This window comes from Scyliorhinus torazame, chromosome 15, assembly GCF_047496885.1.
Source record: "Scyliorhinus torazame isolate Kashiwa2021f chromosome 15, sScyTor2.1, whole genome shotgun sequence".
NCBI lineage: Eukaryota > Metazoa > Chordata > Chondrichthyes > Carcharhiniformes > Scyliorhinidae > Scyliorhinus > Scyliorhinus torazame.
This window is the reverse complement of record NC_092721.1, coordinates 175,307,730-175,329,972: the sequence shown is the minus strand read 5'-3', so window position 1 is coordinate 175,329,972 and position 22,243 is coordinate 175,307,730. Positions and strand designations below refer to the sequence as shown.

Below are 22,243 nucleotides of genomic sequence, written 5' to 3'. Positions count from 1 at the left end.
AGTTGAGGGTTAACAGACAGAGTAAATTTGGTTGGAATTGAGGAGCAATGAAGGAGTTATTATAATGCTGGGTGTATACAACAGGGCATCAAATAGTGGGAAGGAGAAAAGTGAAGGAAGGTCAAAGAATGTTGGAGTAGTGATAATGGAGTAGTTGGAGGCGTGGGCTTCAGTAGGGTGCTCTTTCCAAGGGCTGGTGCAGACTCGATGATCTGGAAGAAGGAACTGAAGGCACTGTTGCTAAGTTTGCAGATGATCCAAAGATCTGTAGAGGGACAGGTAGTATTGAGGAAGCCAGGGGGCTGCAGAAGAATTTGGACAAGCTAGGAGAGTAAGCAATGACATGGCAAATGAAATACAATGTGGAAAAGTGTGAGGTTATGCACTTTGGAAGGAGGAATTTAGGCATTGGCTATTTTCTAAATGGGGAAATGCTTAGGAAATCAGAAGCACAAAGGGACTTGGGAATCCTTATTCACTATTCTCTTAAGGTTAATATGCAGGTTCAGTCGGCAGTTAGGAAGGCAAATGCAATGTTAGCATTCATGTCAAGAGGGCTAGAATACAAGAGCAGGGATGTACTTCTGAAGCTGTATAAGGCTCTGGTCAGACCCCATTTGGAGTATTGTGAGCAGTTTTGGGCCCCGTATCTGAGAAAGGATGTGCTGGCCTTGGAAAGGGTCCAGAGGAGGTTCACAAGAATGATCCCTGGAATACAGAACTTGTCGTATGAGGAACGGTTGAGGACTCTGGGTCTGTACTCATCGGAGTTTAGAAGGATATGGGGGGGGGGGATCTTATTGAAACTTACAGGATACTGCGAGGCCTGGATAGAGTGGACGTGGAGAGGATGTTTCCACTTGTAAGTAAAACTAGAACCAGAGGACACCATCTCAGACTAAAGGGACGATCTTTTAAAACAGAGATGAGGAGGAATTTCTTCAGCCAGAGGGTGGTGAATCTGTGGAACTTTTTGCCGCAGAAGGCTATGGAGACCAAATCACTGAATGTCTTTAAGAGCGAGATAGATAGATTCTTGATTCATAAGGAGATCAGGGGTTATGGGGAGAAGGCAGGAGAATGGGGCTGAGAAAATATCAGCCATGATTGAATGGCGGAGCAGACTCGATGGGCCGAATGGCCTAATTCTGCTCCTAGGTCTAATGGCCTCCTTCTGCACTGTTGGGATTCTATGATTCTATGACCTCTAAGCTTGCTGTATCCTATTGGCTCCCAGATCCTCAATGTCTCAAATTAAAAATTTGCATTCATGTGAGGAGATGGTGGTATTGAGGCAATGTCACTGGACTAGTACTCCAGAGACCCAGTCTAATGTTCTGGGGTAACGGGTTCAAATCCCACCACGGTATGGGGTGGTTTAGCACACTGGGCTAAATCACTGGCTTTGAAAGCAGACCAAGGCAGGCCAGCAGCACGGTTCAATTCCCGTACCAGCCTCCCCGAACAGGCGCCGGGATGTGGCGACTAGGGGCTTTTCACAGTAACTTCATTTGAAGTCTACTTGTGACAATAAGCAATTTTCATTTCATTTCATTTTGGTAGCTGGTGGAATTTGAAGTCAATTAATAAAAGATGGAACTTGAAAGCTAATCTCAGTAATGAAACTAAAATTAATTATCTAAAATCCGATTAATGGTTCCCTAATGTCCTTTAGAGAAATCTGCCATCCTTACCTGGTCTGCCAACATGGGACTCCAGATCCATAGTAATGTGATTGACTCTTAACTTCCCTCAGTTCAAGGACAATCAGGGCCGGGCACTAAATGCCGGCCTAGCCAGTGATGTTCACATCCCAGGAAAGATCCCTTAATAACCTTGCCCTTCCTATCTCTGTAACTTCCTTCAGCCCCACAACCCTCCAACTCTGGATTTTTGTGCACCCTGTCCTTCTCATTGATAATCATGTCTTTAGGTTCTAAGCTTTGAAAACTTTTCTCCGAAACTCCCTTCTTCTAGATCTCCATTTCCTTCTTTAAGATCCTCCTTGAAACTCACCTTTCTAAACAAGATTTTAATCACTGCTTTTTATTATCTTCTTGATTCAGCCCGGATTTTTTTCATGATGCTTCTGTGAAGTGGCTTGGGATATTTTTTAACGTTAAAGGCACCACATCAATGTAAATTGTTGTTGCCGATGCTGTGCGCGCTGAATATTTTATCGCAAACGTGTTATAAAAAAATCATGAGATGTGTACATGGAAATTATGAAATGCTCTTGTAACTTCATATTTCATCTTCAAGCTGCACATGATATAACAAAACAGCACAATACCATTTACCTCCCTCAGTGTTCTGTTATTCACAGAATGCTTGTGTAAGCTTCTTTATAGGCCTTATTTATCTCACCTTGGGCAAAATTGCTCATGTTTAACTTATCATCCTCTAACAGAGGCTTAGTGGTCAATAACAGCAGCAATATTTTTTGAATTTGGCAGGTTTATTTTGGAGACCATACTTTACTATGGGAAGGAAGCCCTGATTAGCAGAAATAATTTTTGCTGTTCTTATGCAACTGATTAATTGTAAGTATTAAAAATAAACTTCATTGCATTATTTTGACTGTTTTGTTGCAGGCATTCTACTGCATATAAAGATGATTTATATAGCGACCGTGATTTAGTGCCCCACCACACGTGCATTTACCATAATTGTCAACATCAGTGGCAGAGCTAGCTTTGGCCACCTATGGTGGCAGGAAATGTGATAGAGATTGAACTCAAGGTTTGCTTGATATGGCAGGAAGGCACCGAGCATGGTAATAGGGAAATGCCGACATACCTTGAGAAAGGCCAAGCTGGTTGTGCATAGACTTGCAGGCTAAACCTGGAGACTAAAGACAGGTGGCTGAGGTTCTTGGAAGCAAAATGGGGGCAGTTCTCCAAAGCTGTGTAGGCCGACCTCAGGTTGATTATTAACCCCACCACTGGTTTTCTACCAGTCAACATTCAGAAAATTGTGACACTGGCTGTTATAATTGGTACAAATCATACATTATATTCATTTAAACGTATGAAATGTTGCTTTTTTATTATGTAGATCATAATTGGTCCCATTGTTAGTTAAATATAAGTAATTGTCACCCTGATTGGTTAGCCTCACAGCGCTAACCCGGGTTCAATTCCGGTCTCGGGTGACTGTCTGTGTGGAGTTTGCATGTTCGCCTCGTGTCTGCGTGGGTTTCCTTTGGGTGCTCTGGTTTCCTCCCATGGTCCAAAGATGAGGGTTAGGTGGATTGGCCAGGCTAATTTGTCCCTTAGTGACCAAAAGGCTAGGTAGGGTTACTGAGTTCCGGGGATAGGGTAGGGGAGTGGGCCTAGGTAGGGTGTTCTTTCAGAAGGTCGGTGCAGACCTGATGGGCCTCCTTCCTGCACTTGATGGGCCCGGAAGCAGCTGCGAAATACAGTCCCACCTGTGGTCAACCCTGGAGCGCAATTTCACACTGACTGGCCAATACACAGTCATCCAGCATGAAACATGCCCTGGGAAACTCTCAGCGCTGCCGTGGAGGTTGGGAAGAGGTGAGAAAATTGATTAAATAGTTGAAAGTGGTTGGGTCTGGACACTCCCCTGAGTTGTAGCAATGCCCTGGGCTGACATAATGGATCTTTAACAATCCACAATCTTCCTTTGTACTCTGCATGACTCCAGTCAGTGGAGAGTCTTTCCCTGGTTCCCACTGGCTTTAATTTTGATAGGGCTCCTCAGTGACACACTTGGTCAACTGCTGCCTTGATGTCAGGGGTAGTCATTCTCACCTGACCTCTGCATTTCATCACTTTTGGCCATGTTTCTGGGGTGACTTGGATTTAGGCCCAGAGAGAATGATGACAAAAGTTTGCAGAAACTGGGTCAATGTTTGCCAGAAGAACAGAGGTTATGGTATGATATGGTAGAATTGTTTAAACTATGACAGAACGGGACAGGACAGAAGGAAATAGACTATTTCCAGTAGTAGAGGGATCAAGATAGAGGTGCAATTAAACAAGATTAAATGATTTAGTAAATATTATCCATGTCCCATGCTGTCTCCTGGACCGTGTGGATGGGGAGGATATTTCCAGCATGTTTTTTCTTCCGATATTGGTCATGGGATTTGTCTCTTGTTTTGCCCAGAAGATTACATGGTTGCAGGAGCGGATGGGGGGGAGACGTCTTTAGTTACAATGATACATGGCGTTTGACAGGCTTGATGAATCACCTAGTCCTTTCCTGTCTGCCAGTTTTGTATGTTGATACGATTGTTACGATCCCAGTTGATGTTATAACTGGATGGGAAAATGGAACTCCGGCTCAAAAGACGGTAACTTCTATTTTTTTTATAAAACATTGAGGAACAAAGTCACAGGAAATTAGTTGGTTTTAACAAGAACAAAAATGTATTAAATGTGAAAAGTTGGTCTCACTATCAGTGTTATGGTCTCGCCGCTGGTGTTATGGGAGGGGTTGGTGCGAGGAGAGATAATTGCATAAAAGGCGCAGGTGGGTAGGGAGGTCAGGGAAGAATGCCAATGGCTGGTGGATGAGATTTTAGAGGTGAACAGTAAATAGGTGCAGGATCCTACCCCGTAGCTATTAGCTAGAGGGAAGGTACTGCAATCGCAGTTTAACCTGGCGACCACGGACAAGGTGTGCCAGCTGCGGCGTACAAGGGGGGTGATGTATGAATATGGGGCGAAGGCCAGCCTTCTGTTGGCAGGCCAGTTGAGGTGGCAGGCAGCTTCTCGAGAGATTGTTCAGGTGCGGGATATGGGAGGTGGGTTGGTGACTGCCCCAGAGAGGTTAACAGGGCATTTGAGGCATTCTATGAGAAGCTAATCAGGTCAGCACCACTGGAGAATGAATTAGACATGGGGGAGTTTTTGGGATGTTGGAGGTCACACCACCAACTATATACAATATTGTCTACATGCATATCATCACATCCCCCTTCCTTGGGACATATTGATGTTTATGTACAAACATTGATTAATATCTTTACTTTACACATTTGGTTTCTTTATCAACAAATTTAACTTGTGTGTCCTTGGACATGATATGTCTGCTAGGTGTGTGTCCCTTGTGCAGAGCTCATTGTACCTCCATCACGGGATCACCCCGCTGATCGTTGTCAGCCTTTTTGAAGACTGGTTTGCGTGCCGGTCTCTTGCTTTGTGTTGTTCTGACATGATGCTTTTTGAAGGCATGTACCTTTGTTGGCCACACTCGCATCACCAGCTATTTCTTTTCCCGGTGGATCCTGGAAAATACCAGAGCATCTTCAAAGAGTTTTCTATCACAGTAAAAGAAGATGGTATTCATGGCCTGGGGAAAGGTTGGGCTGCAACCTTCATTGGCTATTCAATGTAAGGGCTATGCGGTTTCTAAGCAGTTGCTACTGCATCTTTGTACATTCTCTGTCTCTGGCCTGTCGGCCAAAACGCCGACACCTTCGCTCTTGGTTTCATCAATGGGATGCTCTGCCTCTCCCAATCTCCTTCTCTTCCTCTTTTTAACTTTGATTCTCTTGTGAGTGCCTCTCTGTTTACGTTTAGGTTTGGCAACCCCTGTCTTACCACTGGTCTGCACAATGTGCACAGAAGTGTGCGGATCTTCAGTTGGGACTTCTCGTGCTGGCGTGCTTCCGAGGGACTGTGTTGTCACAACCAAGTCTGTGCCCCGAACTGGTGGTTGGGGAGAGCCTCGCTCTCTAGTGACTAGGTGGAAGTCACATCTATATCAGCAGATGCTGTCCCTTCTTGGCTTGTTGGAACATCTATTGATGGCTTCTCATCACTGGAGATTACGATATAAACGTTCTGTGGCCCTGACAATCCAGGCAATGGATCATCCTGGTCTTGCACCAGCAAGGATGTGTGATCCGTCGAACAACAGAGTGATATAGTCATCAGCTCGTCTAACTCATCTTCCACCAGAGTAGCCTCGAGCGGCAGGGACTTGATTGCCAGACCATTTTAGAAGCCTGAGCCAATTCATGATGTGCCTCTGGAGATAGCTTCTCCAAGGTTGGAACGATGTCTTCTTTGATTAGTTTGTTTGAGTCCTGTTCCTCCGAGGTATCAGTTACTGCAATCTGACTTTCTATCTCAGAGTGTGCATTTACATAACTTTCGGACATCTCGGGGTTCTGCGCAGTCTGGGCATCCCATGTGACCACCTCGTCATTCCCGCCAAACCACTGGAGGAGTGCTTCTTGGGCTCCTGTATCTAGCTCGCCATTACTCCCATGAAACAGGTTTACCCACATTTTGTATTTGTCTTTCTCTGGCTCACCTTCCATGTTTTTGCTGTCAGCATCATCGTCGTAGTCGTCATGCATGTCATCGTAGTTATCATCATCGCAGTCAGTGTCCTCTGCAAAAACTTCTGTAAAATATAATATTGCACACGGAATTATGTGTTCGTGCAGGAGGCAACCAACTTCAAAGTTAGCATTGAGTGTTTCTGCAGAACCTTTATCTAACACTCCATGCTGTGGATCTTCAGGAGGACTGAAGAAATTGAAAAATGACTCATTTGGTAGTTTCCATAACTGTTTTACGAGTGCTCTGACCCTTACACTGTGCTTTGATTTAATGGTGTGCAACGTGGCATTGTTTCCCCTCTTCCAGTTGGTCTGGCAGCCTGTGCACCCTGTGATTTTACTTTGTCAAAGAATGAAGATCCCAGCTTGTCAGGCCGCGATTTCAGCCAGTATACGTTCGTAATCACCTCATTTGTAAAGTACTCATGAGGCTCGAACATAAACTCCACAGTGAAGCTCCTTGGCTGTTCATGCTCTGAACATTTAACATTCACGTCTTGTAGAAGCTTTAATACAGGCTCGTCATGCTCCTGTATCATGCTGCTCATAAGGTTCATAAGGAGGAAGTGTTAACAATTCTGGAAAGGGTGAAAATAGGTAAGTCCCCTGGGCCGGATGAGATTTGTCCCAGGATTCTTTGGGAAGCTAGGGAGGAGATTGCTTAGCCTTTGGCTTTGATCTTTAAGTCAACTTTGTCAACAGGAATAGTGCCAGAAGACTGGAGGATAGCAAATGTTGTCCCCTTGTTCAAGAAGGGGAGTAGAGACAACCCCGGTAACTATAGACCAGTGAGCCTTACTTCTGTTGTGGGCAAAATCTTGGAAAGGTTTATAAGAGTTAGGGTGTATAATCATCTGGAAAGGAATAATTTGATTAGACATAGTCAACACGGTTTTGTGAAGGGTAGGTCGTGCCTCACAAACCTTATTGAGTTCTTTGAGAAGGTGACCAAACAGGTGGATGAGGGTAAAGCAGTTGATGTGGTGTATATGGATTTCAGTAAAGCGTTTGATAAGGTTCCCCACGGTAGGCTACTGCAGAAAATACGGAGGCATGGGATTCAGGGAGATTTAACAGTTTGGATCAGAAATTGGCTAGCTGGAAGAAGACAAAGGGTGGTGGTTGATGGGAAATGTTCAGACTGGAGTTCAGTTACTAGTGGTGTACCACAAGGATCTGTTTTGGGGCCACTGCTGTTTGTCATTTTTATAAATGACCTGGAGGAGGGCGCAGAAGGATGGGTGAGTAAATTTGTAGATGACACTGAAGTCGGTGGAGTTGTGGACAGTGCGGAAGGATGTTACAAGTTACAGAGGGACATAGATAAGTTGCAGCGCTGGGCTGAGAGGTGGCAAATGGAGTTCAATGCAGAAAAGTGTGAGGTGATTCATTTTGGAAGGAATAACAGGAAGACAGAGTACTGGGCTAATGGTAAGATTCTTGGCAGTGTGGATGAGCAGAGAGATCTCGGTGCCCATGTACATAGATCCCTGAAAGTTGCCATTCAGGTTGAGAAGGTTGTTAAGAAGGCGTACGGTGTGTTAGGTTTTATTGGTAGAGGGATTGAGTTTCGGAGCCATGAGGTCATGTTGCAGCTGTACAAAACACTGGTGCGGCCGCATTTGGAGTATTGCGTGCAATTCTGGTCACCGCATTATAGGAAGGATGTGGAAGCATTGGAAAGGGTGCAGAGGACATTTACCAGAATGTTGCCTGGTATGCAGGGAAGATCTTATGAGGAAAGGCTGAGAGACTTGAGGCTGTTTTCGTTCGAGAGAAGAAGGTTAAGAGGTGACTTAATTGAGGCATACAAGATGATCATAGGATTGGATAGGGTGGACAGTGAGAGCCTTTTTTCTTGGATGGTGATGTCTAGCATGAGGGGACATAACTTTAAATTGAGGGGAGATAGATATAGGACAGATGTCAGAGGTAGGCTCTTTACTCAGAGAGTAGTAAGGGCGTGGAATGCCCTGCCTGCAACAGTAGTGGACTCGCCAACACGAAGGGCATTCAAATGGTCATTGGATAGACATATGGACGATAAGGGAATAGTGTAAATGGGCTTTAGAGTGGTTTCACAGGTCGGCGCAACATCGAGGGCTGAAAGGCCTGTACTGTGCTGTAATGTTCTATGTTCGACTGAGTACATACACCTTCTTGAAGACTGTTAACCAGAACCTGGAATGCTCTTTGGCTCTTCCATCTCTTTGTCTGATTCGTTGTCCTCTGCCTGGATTTCTGCTGAATCCTCATCGAATGACTGCACGATCATATCTTGTAGGGATTTGTAGAATGCGGCTGGCTAGTCGTTTTCTGGAATGTACAGCCGCTCAACTAGGTTCAGGGACTCACATGCATCCGCTCCTATGATGGATTTGATTTTCATGTCTGCAATATAAAACGGTTGCATATACATTGTGTCATGCATATCTAGCTCAAGCTCACATTCACTGAATATCTCCACCTTTTTCGTACTGTAGCGTATCGGCAGTCCCAGTCAATCAATGACTTTTTGGCTGCATGTTCAGCCTGTGCAAAGAAGACTGACTGAGGAGCTTGGCCCTCGTTCCAATGTCAAGGTCGCAGTGTACTAATGAGTCATTCAAGAACACTAACATTTTCCATCTGGTTTTGATGGCATCAAGTTTGTTTTTACTAGCATTGTTATTTTTCGAGATTATATCTTCATCTTTACGGGTTGGTCTCTTCTGGTCCTTGATTGCAATGAGATCAATGAAGAACTGTTCATCCAGAGGCATCTCATCAACCGCGTTGACTGATCTGATTTGGTCAGCTGTAGGATGTGGAAAACACTGTTTCGCAAAATGTCCAACATGGCCACACATGGAACATACTTTTCCAAAGGCTAGACATTGCTGGGGGCCATGTCAGTTGCCACATTTCTGGCACAAGTTGGCCACTTAAAATGGCCACCTGCACTGAGACCATGTGACATGCATCACAGTGCTAATGGCGCTACATCTACCTCCAAGTTGGCCCCAAAATGCTTTGAGCTGAGTGTGCTGATTTGCTGTGCTGCTAACTCACTTGCATGGCAAATCTTTATTGCGTGTTCCAATATCAAATCTTCTTCCCGCAGCAATTTCTTATGGAGCTTGTCATTTGATATTCCAAATACAATTTGGTAGCCTCAAGTCAGTGACAAAACTGTTGAAAGATTTGCCTGGTTTCTGGGTACACGTACGAAAAATGTATCTTTCAAATGGTTCACTTATGGGGGGGGGGGGGGGGGGGGGAGAAGAATGCTGATCAAAGTACCCAATGACTTCATCGTACCTCTTGCTCTCCTTTTCGCTATTAAAAGCAAAAGTATTTTACATTTCAATTACTTGTGGACCCGCCATCGAGAGCAGCAACGCAATTCACCTATCGGCAAGCTGTGCCTGCAGGCCAAGGGCTGAGATATAGAGTTTAAACACATCAATTTTCGTCTTTGTTACACGATATTTGAAGCTGGTGGGGTGCCTTTAAACCTTCCATCTCGTACTTCAGTGTCTTTTACTGCGTTCTGTTGCCAATGGTCGCAGTTCACCAGGTCGGTTCTTCAGCCGATTTTTAACTTCACCTTTTCTGACGCTACCCTCAAATCTTCAGCACTTCTGGTACCATGTTGTGTTCTGTGATCTTGCCTGTGCAATGAATCTACAAAACCTCTGGTGACTTGACTTGAATGATGATTTATTGATGTACACATGGTAAGGTAACGGTCAGGATGCAATACAGACCATGTTATCCGAGAATTACATTAGACTCTCCTGGAACTACCCTTGTGTGCGACTATCCTCATGTACGCCTTACAACCATCTGATGAGTGTCGGGCATCACGTGACCGATGCCTCAAGACCGCATGGTAGATCTGCACTGCCACTTGCTGGTTGGCGGTCGCACCACCAACTATATGCAATATTGTCTACAGGCATATCACCACACACCCCATCGCTCACCTTGGAGGTTGGACACAGCTCTCCTGGCTGACAAGGGGAGAAAAATGCCAGAAAATATCACAGACCATAGATGAGTATATTACTAACAACCGTAACGGGAGGTGTCACCCTCCATGTTCTGGGAAGCTGTGATCAGATGAGAAATTGTCACCTACAAGGCATGCAGAGACTGGGAAGAGAGGGCGGTTAGGCAACAACTGATCAACTCCATTTTTGAAGTAGACAGAAAATACTCTGAGGCCCCGATTGTAGGGCTTCTGACAGGAAGGAAAAAGCTGCAAATGGACTTTAACCTGCTATCCATCAGGAAAGCAGTGAACCAATTCCGCCAGACACAGGGGACCTTCTACGAACACGGAAACCAGGTTAACCGCCTGCTGGCTCACCAGCTGAGAAAGCAGGCAGCCACGAGAGAGAGAGCGGAGGTGAAGAATAGCAAAGGCGGACTGGTAGCTGAACCAAAAAAGATCAACAGAGCATTTGTGGCCTTCTCCTGTGGACTGTACACCTCCGAGCCCCCCGACGGGGACTCGGGATGAAATGGTTCCTCGGTGGACTGGACATGCCAGTCGTTGGGAACGCTAGGAGGAGGGGGCAGGAAGCACCGGTAGAACCGAGAGATGTCATGGAGAGCATCAGCTCCATACAGATGGGGAAGGTGGCGGGACCCGACAGCGGACTCGTACAAAATATTTGCGACAGCACTGGCCCCGTATTTGCGGGAGATGTTCGCAGACTTGCTCGTGAGGAGCACCTTGCCTCCAAAGCTAACACAAGCCACTCTATCGCTGATTCCTTTTGAAAGGCAAATACCCAACTGAATGGGGATCCTATAGACTCATTTCGCTGCTCAATGCGGATGCGAAAATACTCACAAAAATCCTGGCTAAGAAACTGGAGAACTGCTTACCAGAGGTGCTCGCAGAAGACCTGACAGCTTTGATAAGGGTAGACAGCTAACAGCGAACATCAGGCGGCTGCTAAATATCATAATGACCCCACCCGGGAGAGAACACAGAGGTGATCATCTCCCTGGACACAGAAAAGGCCTTCGACAGAGATAAGTGGAATTACCTCATTGAGGTACTAGAGCGGTTTGGGCTGGGGACAGAGTTCACCTCATGGGTGAAACTCCTGTACAACGCCCTCATGTTGAGCATACGGACCAACACCACCAGCTCTGAATACTTCCAGCTGCACAGAGGCACAAGGCAGGGATGCCCGCTGTCCCCGCTCTTATTTATCCTTGCAATTGAGCCATTGGCGATCGCCCACAGAGCGGCGAAAAACTGGAAGGGAATCCTAAGAGGAGGCAGAGAGCACAGACTCTCACTCTATGCTGCTGACCTGCTGCTCTACATCTCAGACCCAGCAAAGTGGCATGGAGGGGAACATGAAGCTCCTGAGAGAGTTTGGAGCCTTCTCAGGCTACAAGCTCAACCTGAGCAATAGTGAAGTTTTCCCTGTGAACCCGAAAAGGGACAGGGCAGAGCTGGAGGGATTCCCATTCAAACAAGTCCAAAGCAAATTCCGCTACCTGGGGATCCAGATGGCCCACGACTGGGCATGGATCCACAAGTGGAACCTAGCCAGTCTGACGGAGGAAGTCAAAAAGGACCTACAGAGATGGGACACATTCCCACTGTCCCTAGCGGGGAGTGGTGCAGACGGTCAAGATGAACTTGCTGCCCAGGTTCCTCTTCCTGTTCCGATCCATACTGATTTACATCCCCATGGCCTTTAACTTGGTCGACAAAATGATTATGCCGTTTGTGTGTGTGTGTGGGGGGGGGGAGGGAAGGGTGGAGAGAACCCAAGGATCCCCAAAAAGGTCCTATAAAGAAAAAGAAACATGGAGGGGGGGCTGGCCCTCACGAACCTACAGAAAGGGTGAGGGGATGGGTGAAAGAACCAGAAATGGAATTTGTAGGATGGAGGAGAGCTCCTGTACAGGGACGACCCTCCGGGCCCTCACCACGGAAGCACTCCCATCCCCGTCAGCCAAACACTCGACAAGCCCAGTGGTGGTAGCCATACTCCGGACCTGGGATCAAATGAGACAGCACTTCAGCTAAACCGAAATATCCACTATGGCCCCCATCTGCAGCAACCACAGGTTCACGCCAGCCATGCGAAATGCCACCTTTAGGAGGTGGAGACAGGACGGGATGGACGTCGTCTGTCAGGGACTTCTATACGGTGGACAGTCTAGTGATGTTAGATGAACTGACAGAAAAATTACAACTATCCAAAGGGAACGAACTGCAACACCTACAGGTAACGAACTTCCTCTGCAAGGAGATGCCAACACACCCATAGATCCCGATGTTAGAGGAACAACTAGACCCAGGCAACCTGGGAGGGGGAAACTGCGGGGACCTGTACGGGTGCCTATTGGAAAGGGCACCCCCCCCCCACTGGATGAAACATGGGAAAAGTGGGAGGAGGAACTAGGAATAGAAATAGGATGCGGCAGGGCAGGACAGCATGGTGGCACAGTGATTAGCACTCCTGCCTCACGGCGCCGAGGTCCCAGGTTCGATCCCGGCTCTGAGTCACTGTCCGTGTGGAGTTTGCACATTCTCCCCGTGTTTGCGTGGGTTTCACCCCCACAACCCAAAGATGTGCAGGCTAGGTGGATTGGCCATGCTAAATTGCCCCTTAATTGGAAAAAATGAATTGGGTACTCTAAGTTTATAAAAACAAAAGAAAAAAAAAAAGAAATAGGATGGGGCCTTTGGAGCAAAGCACTGAACAGGACCAACTCCACCTCCACTTGCGCAAGGCTAAGCCTCATGCAATTAAAAGTGATGCGCAGAGCACACTTAATAAGAACCCGAATTAACAAGTTCTCCCCGGAGGTGGAGGACAATTGTGAATGGTGCCAGGGAGTCCCGGCCAACCACAGCCACATATTCTGGGCATGCCCGAGATTTGGCGGGTTCTGGACCGTCTTCTTTGAAGAAATGTCCAAGGTTGTGGGGGTGAGGGTGTTTCTTTGGGGTCTTGTTCTTGTGGCCTTGCTCTTGGCCATTTGTTGTCTATTGCGGCCGTTCCCAGCCCCTCCCTGCTCTCTCCCTGGCTTCCCTCCCCCTCCCCTCAAGCCCGAAAGTGGCAGTCTTCAGGGTATCGGACAATCCAGAGCTATTTATAGGAAAGGGGCTGATGTTCTTGCCTTTATTTCCCTAATTGCCCGCTGAAGAATCCTGCTCGGCTGGTGACGAATGAAGCCAAAGAGTTAACAGTTTAGAACAAAAGGATTTTACGATGCTAAACTGAAAGAACATGAATACTAATAACTACACTCTATTTTAACTTGTTAAAATTACAATGAATGCAGTTACTTATTCTCCAAACCAAACGCCTAAACTTATATTTTCATCTACACCCATTTAAATTATAGCCCCTAAATTCAAGTCCGGTACCTATCAAAAATCGGAAGATTAACGACTTGGTCTGAGTGCTGCTTCAAATGTTTATATAAGGTTTGAGATTTCTTACAGCAAGGTTTTCCCTTCAAATCTCCTCCAACAGATCCACTGTTGTAGACTCTCTGTTCATCACAGATTTTGCTAACATCGTAAGTGTAGTCACCTGAGGTCTGAACTCTCCTGGTTCTAAGATTTTTTAAAACTCTGGACTTTTGTATCGAAGCCTCTCTCTTTCTCTCTCTTTCTCTTCCCAGCGTGGGTATCCCAGAGGTCCAATCCACTGTTCATGAAATTCTTCAGTCATAAAGAGTTTTTAATTCTTTTAGCCAGCGCCCAGAAAATTCAACTGAATTCTATTAGAAAGAGATGTTCCCTGCACTGCAGCCTACTTGTCTGAACTCAGATAAACTGCTTGAAACAAAACCACAAGCAAGCTACTCCCTTACATTTTTTATCTCCCAGACAACTTGGTCACATGATCGGTTAGCAGAAGCAAGGAGCTTTAAATCATCTTCCAGAGAGACTGAGTCCTGAAAGGGATTATCACCCCTACATAAAGCAAAGGTTTTTTCCCCAAAATCACATGGGGCATCGCAACTTCCTCATGATGGCCATTCATTTGTTTTTAATTTTGTCTTTGATCTCATGTATTTTTGTTATAGAACATAGAACAATACAGCGCAGTACAGGCCCTTCGGCCCACGATGTTGCACCGAAACAAAAGCCATCTAACCTACACTATGCCATTATCATCCATATGTTTATCCAATAAACTTTTAAATGCCCTCAATGTTGGCGAGTTCACTACTGTAGCAGGTAGGGCATTCCATGGCCTCACTACTCTTTGCGTAAAGAACCTACCTCTGACCTCTGTCCTATATCTATTACCCCTCAGTTTAAAGTTATGTCCCCTCGTGCCAGCCATATCCATCCGCGGGAGAAGGCTCTCACTGTCCACCCTATCCAACCCCCTGATCATTTTGTATGCCTCTATTAAGTCTCCTCTTAACCTTCTTCTCTCCAACGAAAACAACCTCAAGTCCATCAGCCTTTCCTCATAAGATTTTCCCTCCATACCAGGCAACATCCTGGTAAATCTCCTCTGCACCCGCTCCAAAGCCTCCACGTCCTTCCTATAATGCGGTGACCAGAACTGTACACAATACTCCAAATGCGGCCGAACCAGAGTTCTGTACAGCTGCAACATGACCTCCTGACTCCGGAACTCAATCCCTCTACCAATAAAGGCCAACACTCCATAGGCCTTCTTCACAACCCTATCAACCTGGGTGGCAACTTTCAGGGATCTATGTACATGGACACCTAGATCCCTCTGCTCATCCACACTTTCAAGAACTTTACCATTAGCCAAATATTCCGCATTCCTGTTCTTCCTTCCAAAGTGAATCACCTCACACTTCTCTACATTAAACTCCATTTGCCACCTCTCAGACCAGCTCTGCAGCTTATCTATATCCCTCTGTACCCTGCTACATCCTTCCACACTATCGACAACACCACCGACTTTAGTATCGTCTGCAAATTTACTCACCCACCCTTCTGCGCCTTCCTCTAGGTCATTGATAAAAATGACAAACAGCAACGGCCCCAGAACAGATCCTTGTGGTACTCCACTTGTGACTGTACTCCATTCTGAACATTTCCCATCAACCACCACCCTCTGTCTTCTTTCAGCTAGCCAATTTCTGATCCACATCTCTAAATCACCCTCAATCCCCAGCCTCCGTATTTTCTGCAATAGCCTACCGTGGGGAACCCTATCAAACGCTTTGCTGAAATCCATATACACCACATCAACTGCTCTACCCTCATCTACCTGTTCAGTCACCTTCTCAAAGAACTCAATAAGGTTTGTGAGGCATGACCTACCCTTCACAAAGCCATGCTGACTATCCCTGATCATATTATTCCTATCTAGATGATTATAAATCTTGTCTCTTATAATCCCCTCCAAGACTTTACCCACTACAGACGTGAGGCTCACCGGTCTATAGTTGCCGGGGTTGTCTCTGCTCCCCTTTTTGAACAAAGGGACCACATTTGCTGTCCTCCAGTCCTCTGGCGCTATTCCTGTAGCCAATGATGACATAAAAATCAAAGCCAAAGGTCCAGCAATCTCTTCCCTGGCCTCCCAGAGAATCCTAGGATAAATCCCATCAGGTCCCAGGGACTTATCTATTTTCAGCCTGTCCAGAATTGCCAACACCTCTTCCCTACGTACCTCAATGCCATCTATTCTATTAGCCTGCGGCTCAGCATTCTCCTCCACAACATTATCTTTTTCCTGAGTGAATACTGACGAAAAATATTCATTTAGTATCTCGCCTATCTCTTCAGACTCCACACACAATTTCCCATCTCTGTCCTTGACTGGTCCTACTTTTTCCCTAGTCATTCGCTTATTCCTGACATACCTATAGAAAGCTTTTGGGTTTTCCTTGATCCTTCCTGCCAAATACTTCTCATGTCCCCTCCTTGCTTGTCTTAGCTCTCTCTTTAGATCCTTCCTCGCTACCTTGTAACTATCCATCGCCCCAACTGAAACTTCACACCTCATCTTCACATAGGCCTCCTTCTTCCTCTTAACAAGAGATTCCACTTCTTTGGTAAACCACGGTTCCCTCGCTCGGCACCTTCCTCCCTGCCTGACCGGTACATACTTATCAAGAACACGCAGTAGCTGATCCTTGAACAAGCTCCACTTATCCAGTGTGCCCAACACTTGCAGCCTACTTCTCCACCTTATCCCCCCCAAGTCACGTCTAATGGCATCATAATTGCCCTTCCCCCAGCTATAACTCTTGCCCTGCGGTGTATACTTATCCCTTTCCATGTTGAGTTGTGTCTCAAATTAACACAGGGATATCAAATTGTTTGGTTTACGGGTAGGTGGCTCATCATTCTGATTTTTTTCTGGTGAACATTTCTGGGAGATAACCAATGGGTGGGATTTTCCAAGCCCCGCTTCACCCCCCCCCCCCCCCCCCCCCCCCACCGCAGCATGTTATGTAGCGGCAGAGACAGCCCACCATTGGCCAGCAACGGGATCTTCCAGTCCCGGCACTGTGAATGGGTTTCCCCATTGTTTGCATCATTCGTCACTGAAGAACAGGATGGGGGAGATTCTGCCGGCGGGAATGGCTGGAAAAATTCAGCCATTATGTTTGTTTACTGTTTTTAGTTCAACAACAGCAACAACAACTCTGATTTATATAACACCTTGAACACAATAAATGTCACAAGGTACTTCTAAGGAGTTACATCAGGAGATATTAGGTCAGATGACCAAAAGCTTGGCCAAAGAGAGAGGTTTTAAGGAATTTAGGAACACAGGAAATGCAACAGGAGTGGGCCATTGAATCCATCGAGTCTGCTCTGCCATTCAAACAGATTATGGTTGATCATCTACCTCATTTTTCCCGACTGTCCCCATATCCCTTGGTGTCGTTAGTATTCAGAAATATCTGGATTTCTGGGTTTAACAGGCTCGGTGATTGAGCTTCCATAGGCTGCTGGGGTGGAGAATTCCAAAGGTTCACCGGCCTCTCAGTGAAGAAATTCCTCCTCATCTCAGTCCTAAATGGCCTGCCCCTTTATTCTGAGACTGCGTTCCCTGGTTCTAGATTCACCAGCCAGGGAAACATCCTATCTACCTCCACCCTGTCACGCCTTGTAAGAATTTAGTAAGTTTCAATTAGGTTATCTCTCATTCTTCAAAACTCTAGGTGATACAGGCCAACTTTCCTCAGTCTCTCTTTGTGAGACAATTCCACCATCCCAGGGATTAGACTGGTGAACCTCCGTTGCACTCCCTCTATAGGAAATACGTCCTCCCTTTGATTAGGAGACCACAACAGTACACAATACTTTCACCAAGTATCTATATAATTGCAGCAAGACATTTTTACTCCTGTACTCCAATACCCTTGCAATGAAGGCCAACGTACCATTTGCCTTCCTAATCGCTTGCTGCATCTGCGTGCTAGCTTTTAGTTACTCATGAGCAATTGAGGTCCAGGTCTCTTTGGACATCCTCTTAAAGGAGAATCTTAAAGGAAGGAAGAGAGGCAGGGAGGATAAAGGAAGAAATTTCAGAGCTCAGAACTGAGGCAGCTGAAGGTACAACCAGCAATGGTGCAGCAATTAAAATTAGGATGCTCAAGAGATCAGAATTAGAGGAAAACAGCGATCTTGTGGGGTTGTGGACCTGGATGGATTGAAAGAAATAGGGAGTTCATTGTCACTTTTAAACTATGATGTGGAGATGCTGGCGTTGGAATGGGGTGGGCACAGTAAGAAGTCTTATAACACCAGGTTTATTTGGAATCACAAGCTTTCGGAGCCTGGACCTGTCTGGACCTGAAAGACTTAATTACATGCAAAGACTCGCATTCAAAGTATCATCTTGCATCATTGGCTTTGTCTACATCTGCTGTGTTTGTGTAACCTACCTCTTCATTCACCTGATGAAGGAGCTACTCTCCGAAAGCTAATGATTCCAAATAAACCTGTTAGACTTTAACCTGGTGAAGTAAGACTTCTTCCTTTTAAACTAGTTGCATTCTTGGGATCTCATTTCTTTCTCTTTTGGCTGTCTTACTATTATAATGCTGGAGAAATATCTCACCTTTATTTTTGCTCACTTCTGAGTCCCTCTTTGTTCCTCCGCTGGCCTTTTTTATTTCCATTTCTCGGCGGTTCAAGTGTTCTTCTCAGATTTTTGCCTTATCCTTATCCAGACATCCAGACATGCACTGTACAGTTCTGATCATTTATTTAACCTCATATTGGCAGAATCTCTTTTGTGCTCCAAACTTATTTGTTTGGGTATGCATTTATTTAACTTGCGGTTTAAAAAAAAAATTTGCTCTCAAATGAAGTGTTCTTGCACATTGTCCCTCAATTAGCTTGTTTAAAAATTTCCCTCATTTTCTCGAAGTTCGGTCCTTTTAAAGCTGTGCATTTGGGCATAGGTTTGTGCTATTGGTTTGTCCCGGATGTTGTCACATTTAATCATGTTCTACTCACAGTTGCCAAGAGAGGCACTAATTCCATTCCCAGAATCTGGGTCACTTACCATTATCAAATTGAAATGTGAGTTGCCTCTCATAGCATGTCTGATACATTGGGTCAGAAAGAAGCCATGCATTACATTTACTAGCTCAGTTTCTAGACCGCTTGGGGATTCTCAATATATATTAGCTGGTTCAAAATCCCTATTACTATGATTTTTTTTCTGTGGGTTCCACATGGATCCCTCATCCCTTTGTAGAGAATCTTGACCTTTTTTTACTTTTGAAGTTCTGGTCCATCAAATCCCTAGTTATCTTTTTTCCCTATGAATTAAGTGTTTTGAGCCAGAGTAGCTTGAAGGAAAGCTTATTCTGTACCATTGTGTCACCTTCCTTTATCTTCCCAGTATCATTGATATTAGAGAAATTTCTATTGCAATATCGACGACCGCTTGAATCTATATAGCACAATACAGTAGAACCTCAGTAAAACCTCAATACACTTTGCATAGGCATAAAGAAAAACAACACCTTTCCTTTTATATCTGCTTCTCCTGCATATTACGGTCTCAGTTTGTTCAATGGTTGCACTCTTACCTGAGCCATGAATGTTTTTGTTCCAACCCGCTTTTTAGAACTGGAATACATCTAGTTTGATCTTTTAGTGCAGTCTCGAGGGAGTGCTGCTCTAGATGCTGCATTTGAATGAGATTTTAAAGCAAGGCCATCCATGCCTGCCTATGCGGATAGACACCAAGAAGTAGCTACGCTGGTAGTGGGAAATGCCCTCCATCATATTACTCATTCGTGCCCCCTGCGCACACTGCCCTCAAAGTGGCAGTGGTGGGAAACAGCCTGTTGTCCACTTCCTTCTGGAATGTGCCTTTACAGAAAAGGTCTGGAAAGAAACGCAGTGGTTTTTCTCGAGGTTCATCCCGAACATCTCTGCCATGCAGGACTCTATGCCCGAACGGCTGTTCCCAGGGATGCACTCCAAGATAAACATCAACTGTGGCATGGAGGACCATGGACCTAGTAAAAGATGCTCTTTGGTATGCCAGAAACTTGCTGGTCTGCTGGTCAAAGAGTTGGCCTTGATCGAGTGATGTAGACTGGCACACTCCAAGAACCAGAAATACATGCTGAGGGATGCACTGAAGCTTGGGACAGCCACCATAGAAGTGCAATGGAGAAAGATCCCTGCACCTATGGCCTCTCAGCCACAATGCACTAAGGGGGTAGAAACTGTGCAGAACACATTGACCATATGTCTGACAAGAAATTTTCATTGTTACTATCAAGAGTATTGAATTTGCATTGAGGCACCTCAGAGTGGAACATGCTGTAAGGAGACAAGTTGAATTTTATTGCACTTTCTGTAATCTTTAATTTGAAATATTTTGTGCTCCGGCTGTATGCGTGACATGGAATGTATATTGTAAACATGAGTATTAGAATTGCATTGAGGCACCTCAGAGTAGAACATGCGGTAAGGCTACATGTTGAATTTTCTTGCCCTTCCTGTAATTTTCAGGTTGAAATGTTTTGTAATATGTTTTCATAAGTTTTATGAATAAAGTATATTTTTGGGAAGGAAATGTAGATGCAAAACATACCTTGACACTATTTGAAGAGTTGGCATGAACAAAATTCATCTCTTAAACAGTACCACTAAACAGGTTAACTGGTGGTTTGTCGAATTTGTTTCTTGGGCCTTACTTTGCTCAAATTGGCTGATATTTTTATCGACAAAGCAAGTCAATTAGTTTGCTGTGAAGAAGCTTGGGACACCTTGAGGAGGAGAAAGGCACTTTATAAATACAATTATTTATTTCTAAAGCCTGTATATTGTACTTATGCCTATTATGTTAGCCCCTTCAGTTTCTAAGATTCCACAAGTCCATTTATCATATTACAGATACTTCTTGCATTTGTTATTTGCTCCTTTATTTTTTTTTGTTTGCCCGTTAATAGACCTTTGTTTCTGCTTTCCTGTGTTCTGCAAATTATAAAGGGCCATTGGTCTATTAAGTGAGTAGGTAAAACTGTTGCAGGCACATTTCATGGGGTTTGATTGGGAGATCCTGAGAGACAAAATAGATCTGAGTACTTTTAAATGGTGAAAAGCTAGGAACAGCGGACGTCAAAGGCAATTCAACAATATACTGGCGTCCAGGAACACAGATCACAAAAAGGTGGTAATCAGCTACAAAGTTGAATTAAAAGTGGAATGTTGGACTTTCTAAGAGGAGGAAGTTTTACCACAGCTGTACAAAGCCCTGGTTAGATCACATTTGTGGACAGTACCGGACATGTCACATTATAAAGGAAATATATTCTGGTGCATATTCACCAGAATGTTGCCAAGATTCTAAAGGTTAGATTATTTACATTGAGTCATTGATATCACGGCAGATTACATATACCAAGCCTGAAAGCCTCGGAATACAGAAGAATAATGAATGATTTCATAGAATCATAGAATCTTACAGCACAGAAGGAGGCCCATTGTGTCTCTTCCAGCATTCTGAAAGAGCTGTCCAATCTAGTCCCACATAACCCCACAAATTACTCCTCTTCATGGACATGTCCAATTGCCTTCTGAAAGGCCCGATTGGATCTGATTCCACCAGGCCATCAGTTCAAACATTCTAGATCTTAACAGCCCTTTGTGTAAAGTAATTTATCTTCCTTCCTCCTTGTTCTTTTGCCAATTATTTTAAATGTATTTGTCGCCAGATTATTAACCCACTTGCCAAAGGAAACAGCTTTTCCTGACTTGCTCAATCAAAGCCCCTCATAAACTTGAAGACCTCTATTTGGCCTCTCCTTTACCATATAATAAATCATAGAATCCTGACAGTACAGAAGGAAATGATTTGGTCCATTGAGCCTACACCGACTCTCTAGAAGAGCCTGCTACCTAGGCACACTCTCCTGCCCTATTCCCGTAATCTCTCTAACGCTTTGACACTAAGGGGCAATTTAGCATGACGAATCCACCAAACCGGCACGTCCTTGGACTGTGGGAGGAAACCAGAGCACCCACGCAGACACAGGGAAAATGTGCAAATCCCACACAGGCAGTGATCCAAGGTTGGAATTGAACCCCTGTCCCCGGTGCTGTGAGGCAGCAGTGCTAGCCACTGTGACATAGTGCTGCCCAATCTCCACTGCTATGAGGAAAGCAATGCAGTTTCTCCCATCTCTCTCAAGTATTGGAAGTCCCTCATCCCTGTTAAATCTCTGGTAAATCTCTGCTATAGTCTCCTTCAAAGCATGGACATCCTTCCTAAAGTAATGTGATACCCAGAATATTATAGGTGAGACCTAACCAGTGATTTATAAAGGTTGAGCATGATTTCCTTGTTTTTGTATTCAATGCCCCTAATAAGTAACCAATTAAAAAATAATAATTCTAATAAATTTAGAGTGTCCAATTATTCTTTTCCAATTAAGGGACAATTTAGCATGGCCAATCCACCTACC

The 22,243-nt window shown here is 45.0% G+C and overlaps 1 protein-coding gene across 2 annotated transcripts in view; it reads right to left on the bottom strand.

Annotated features, from left to right (window-relative positions):
- Nucleotides 1-22,243, bottom strand: part of mrpl48 (mitochondrial ribosomal protein L48) — a 155,166-nt gene that overhangs the window by 117,319 nt on the left and 15,604 nt on the right. Inside the window, exon 2 of one of the 2 annotated variants that reach the window (XM_072477133.1) lies at nucleotides 1,653-6,384. The exons of the other annotated variant lie outside the window; for it this stretch is intronic. Coding sequence (XP_072333234.1) covers nucleotides 5,915-6,384 — 470 coding nt within the window. The 3' untranslated portion in view covers nucleotides 1,653-5,914. Of the gene's footprint in view, nucleotides 1-1,652; nucleotides 6,385-22,243 lie in introns of those variants that run through there. 2 annotated transcript variants of the gene reach the window in all.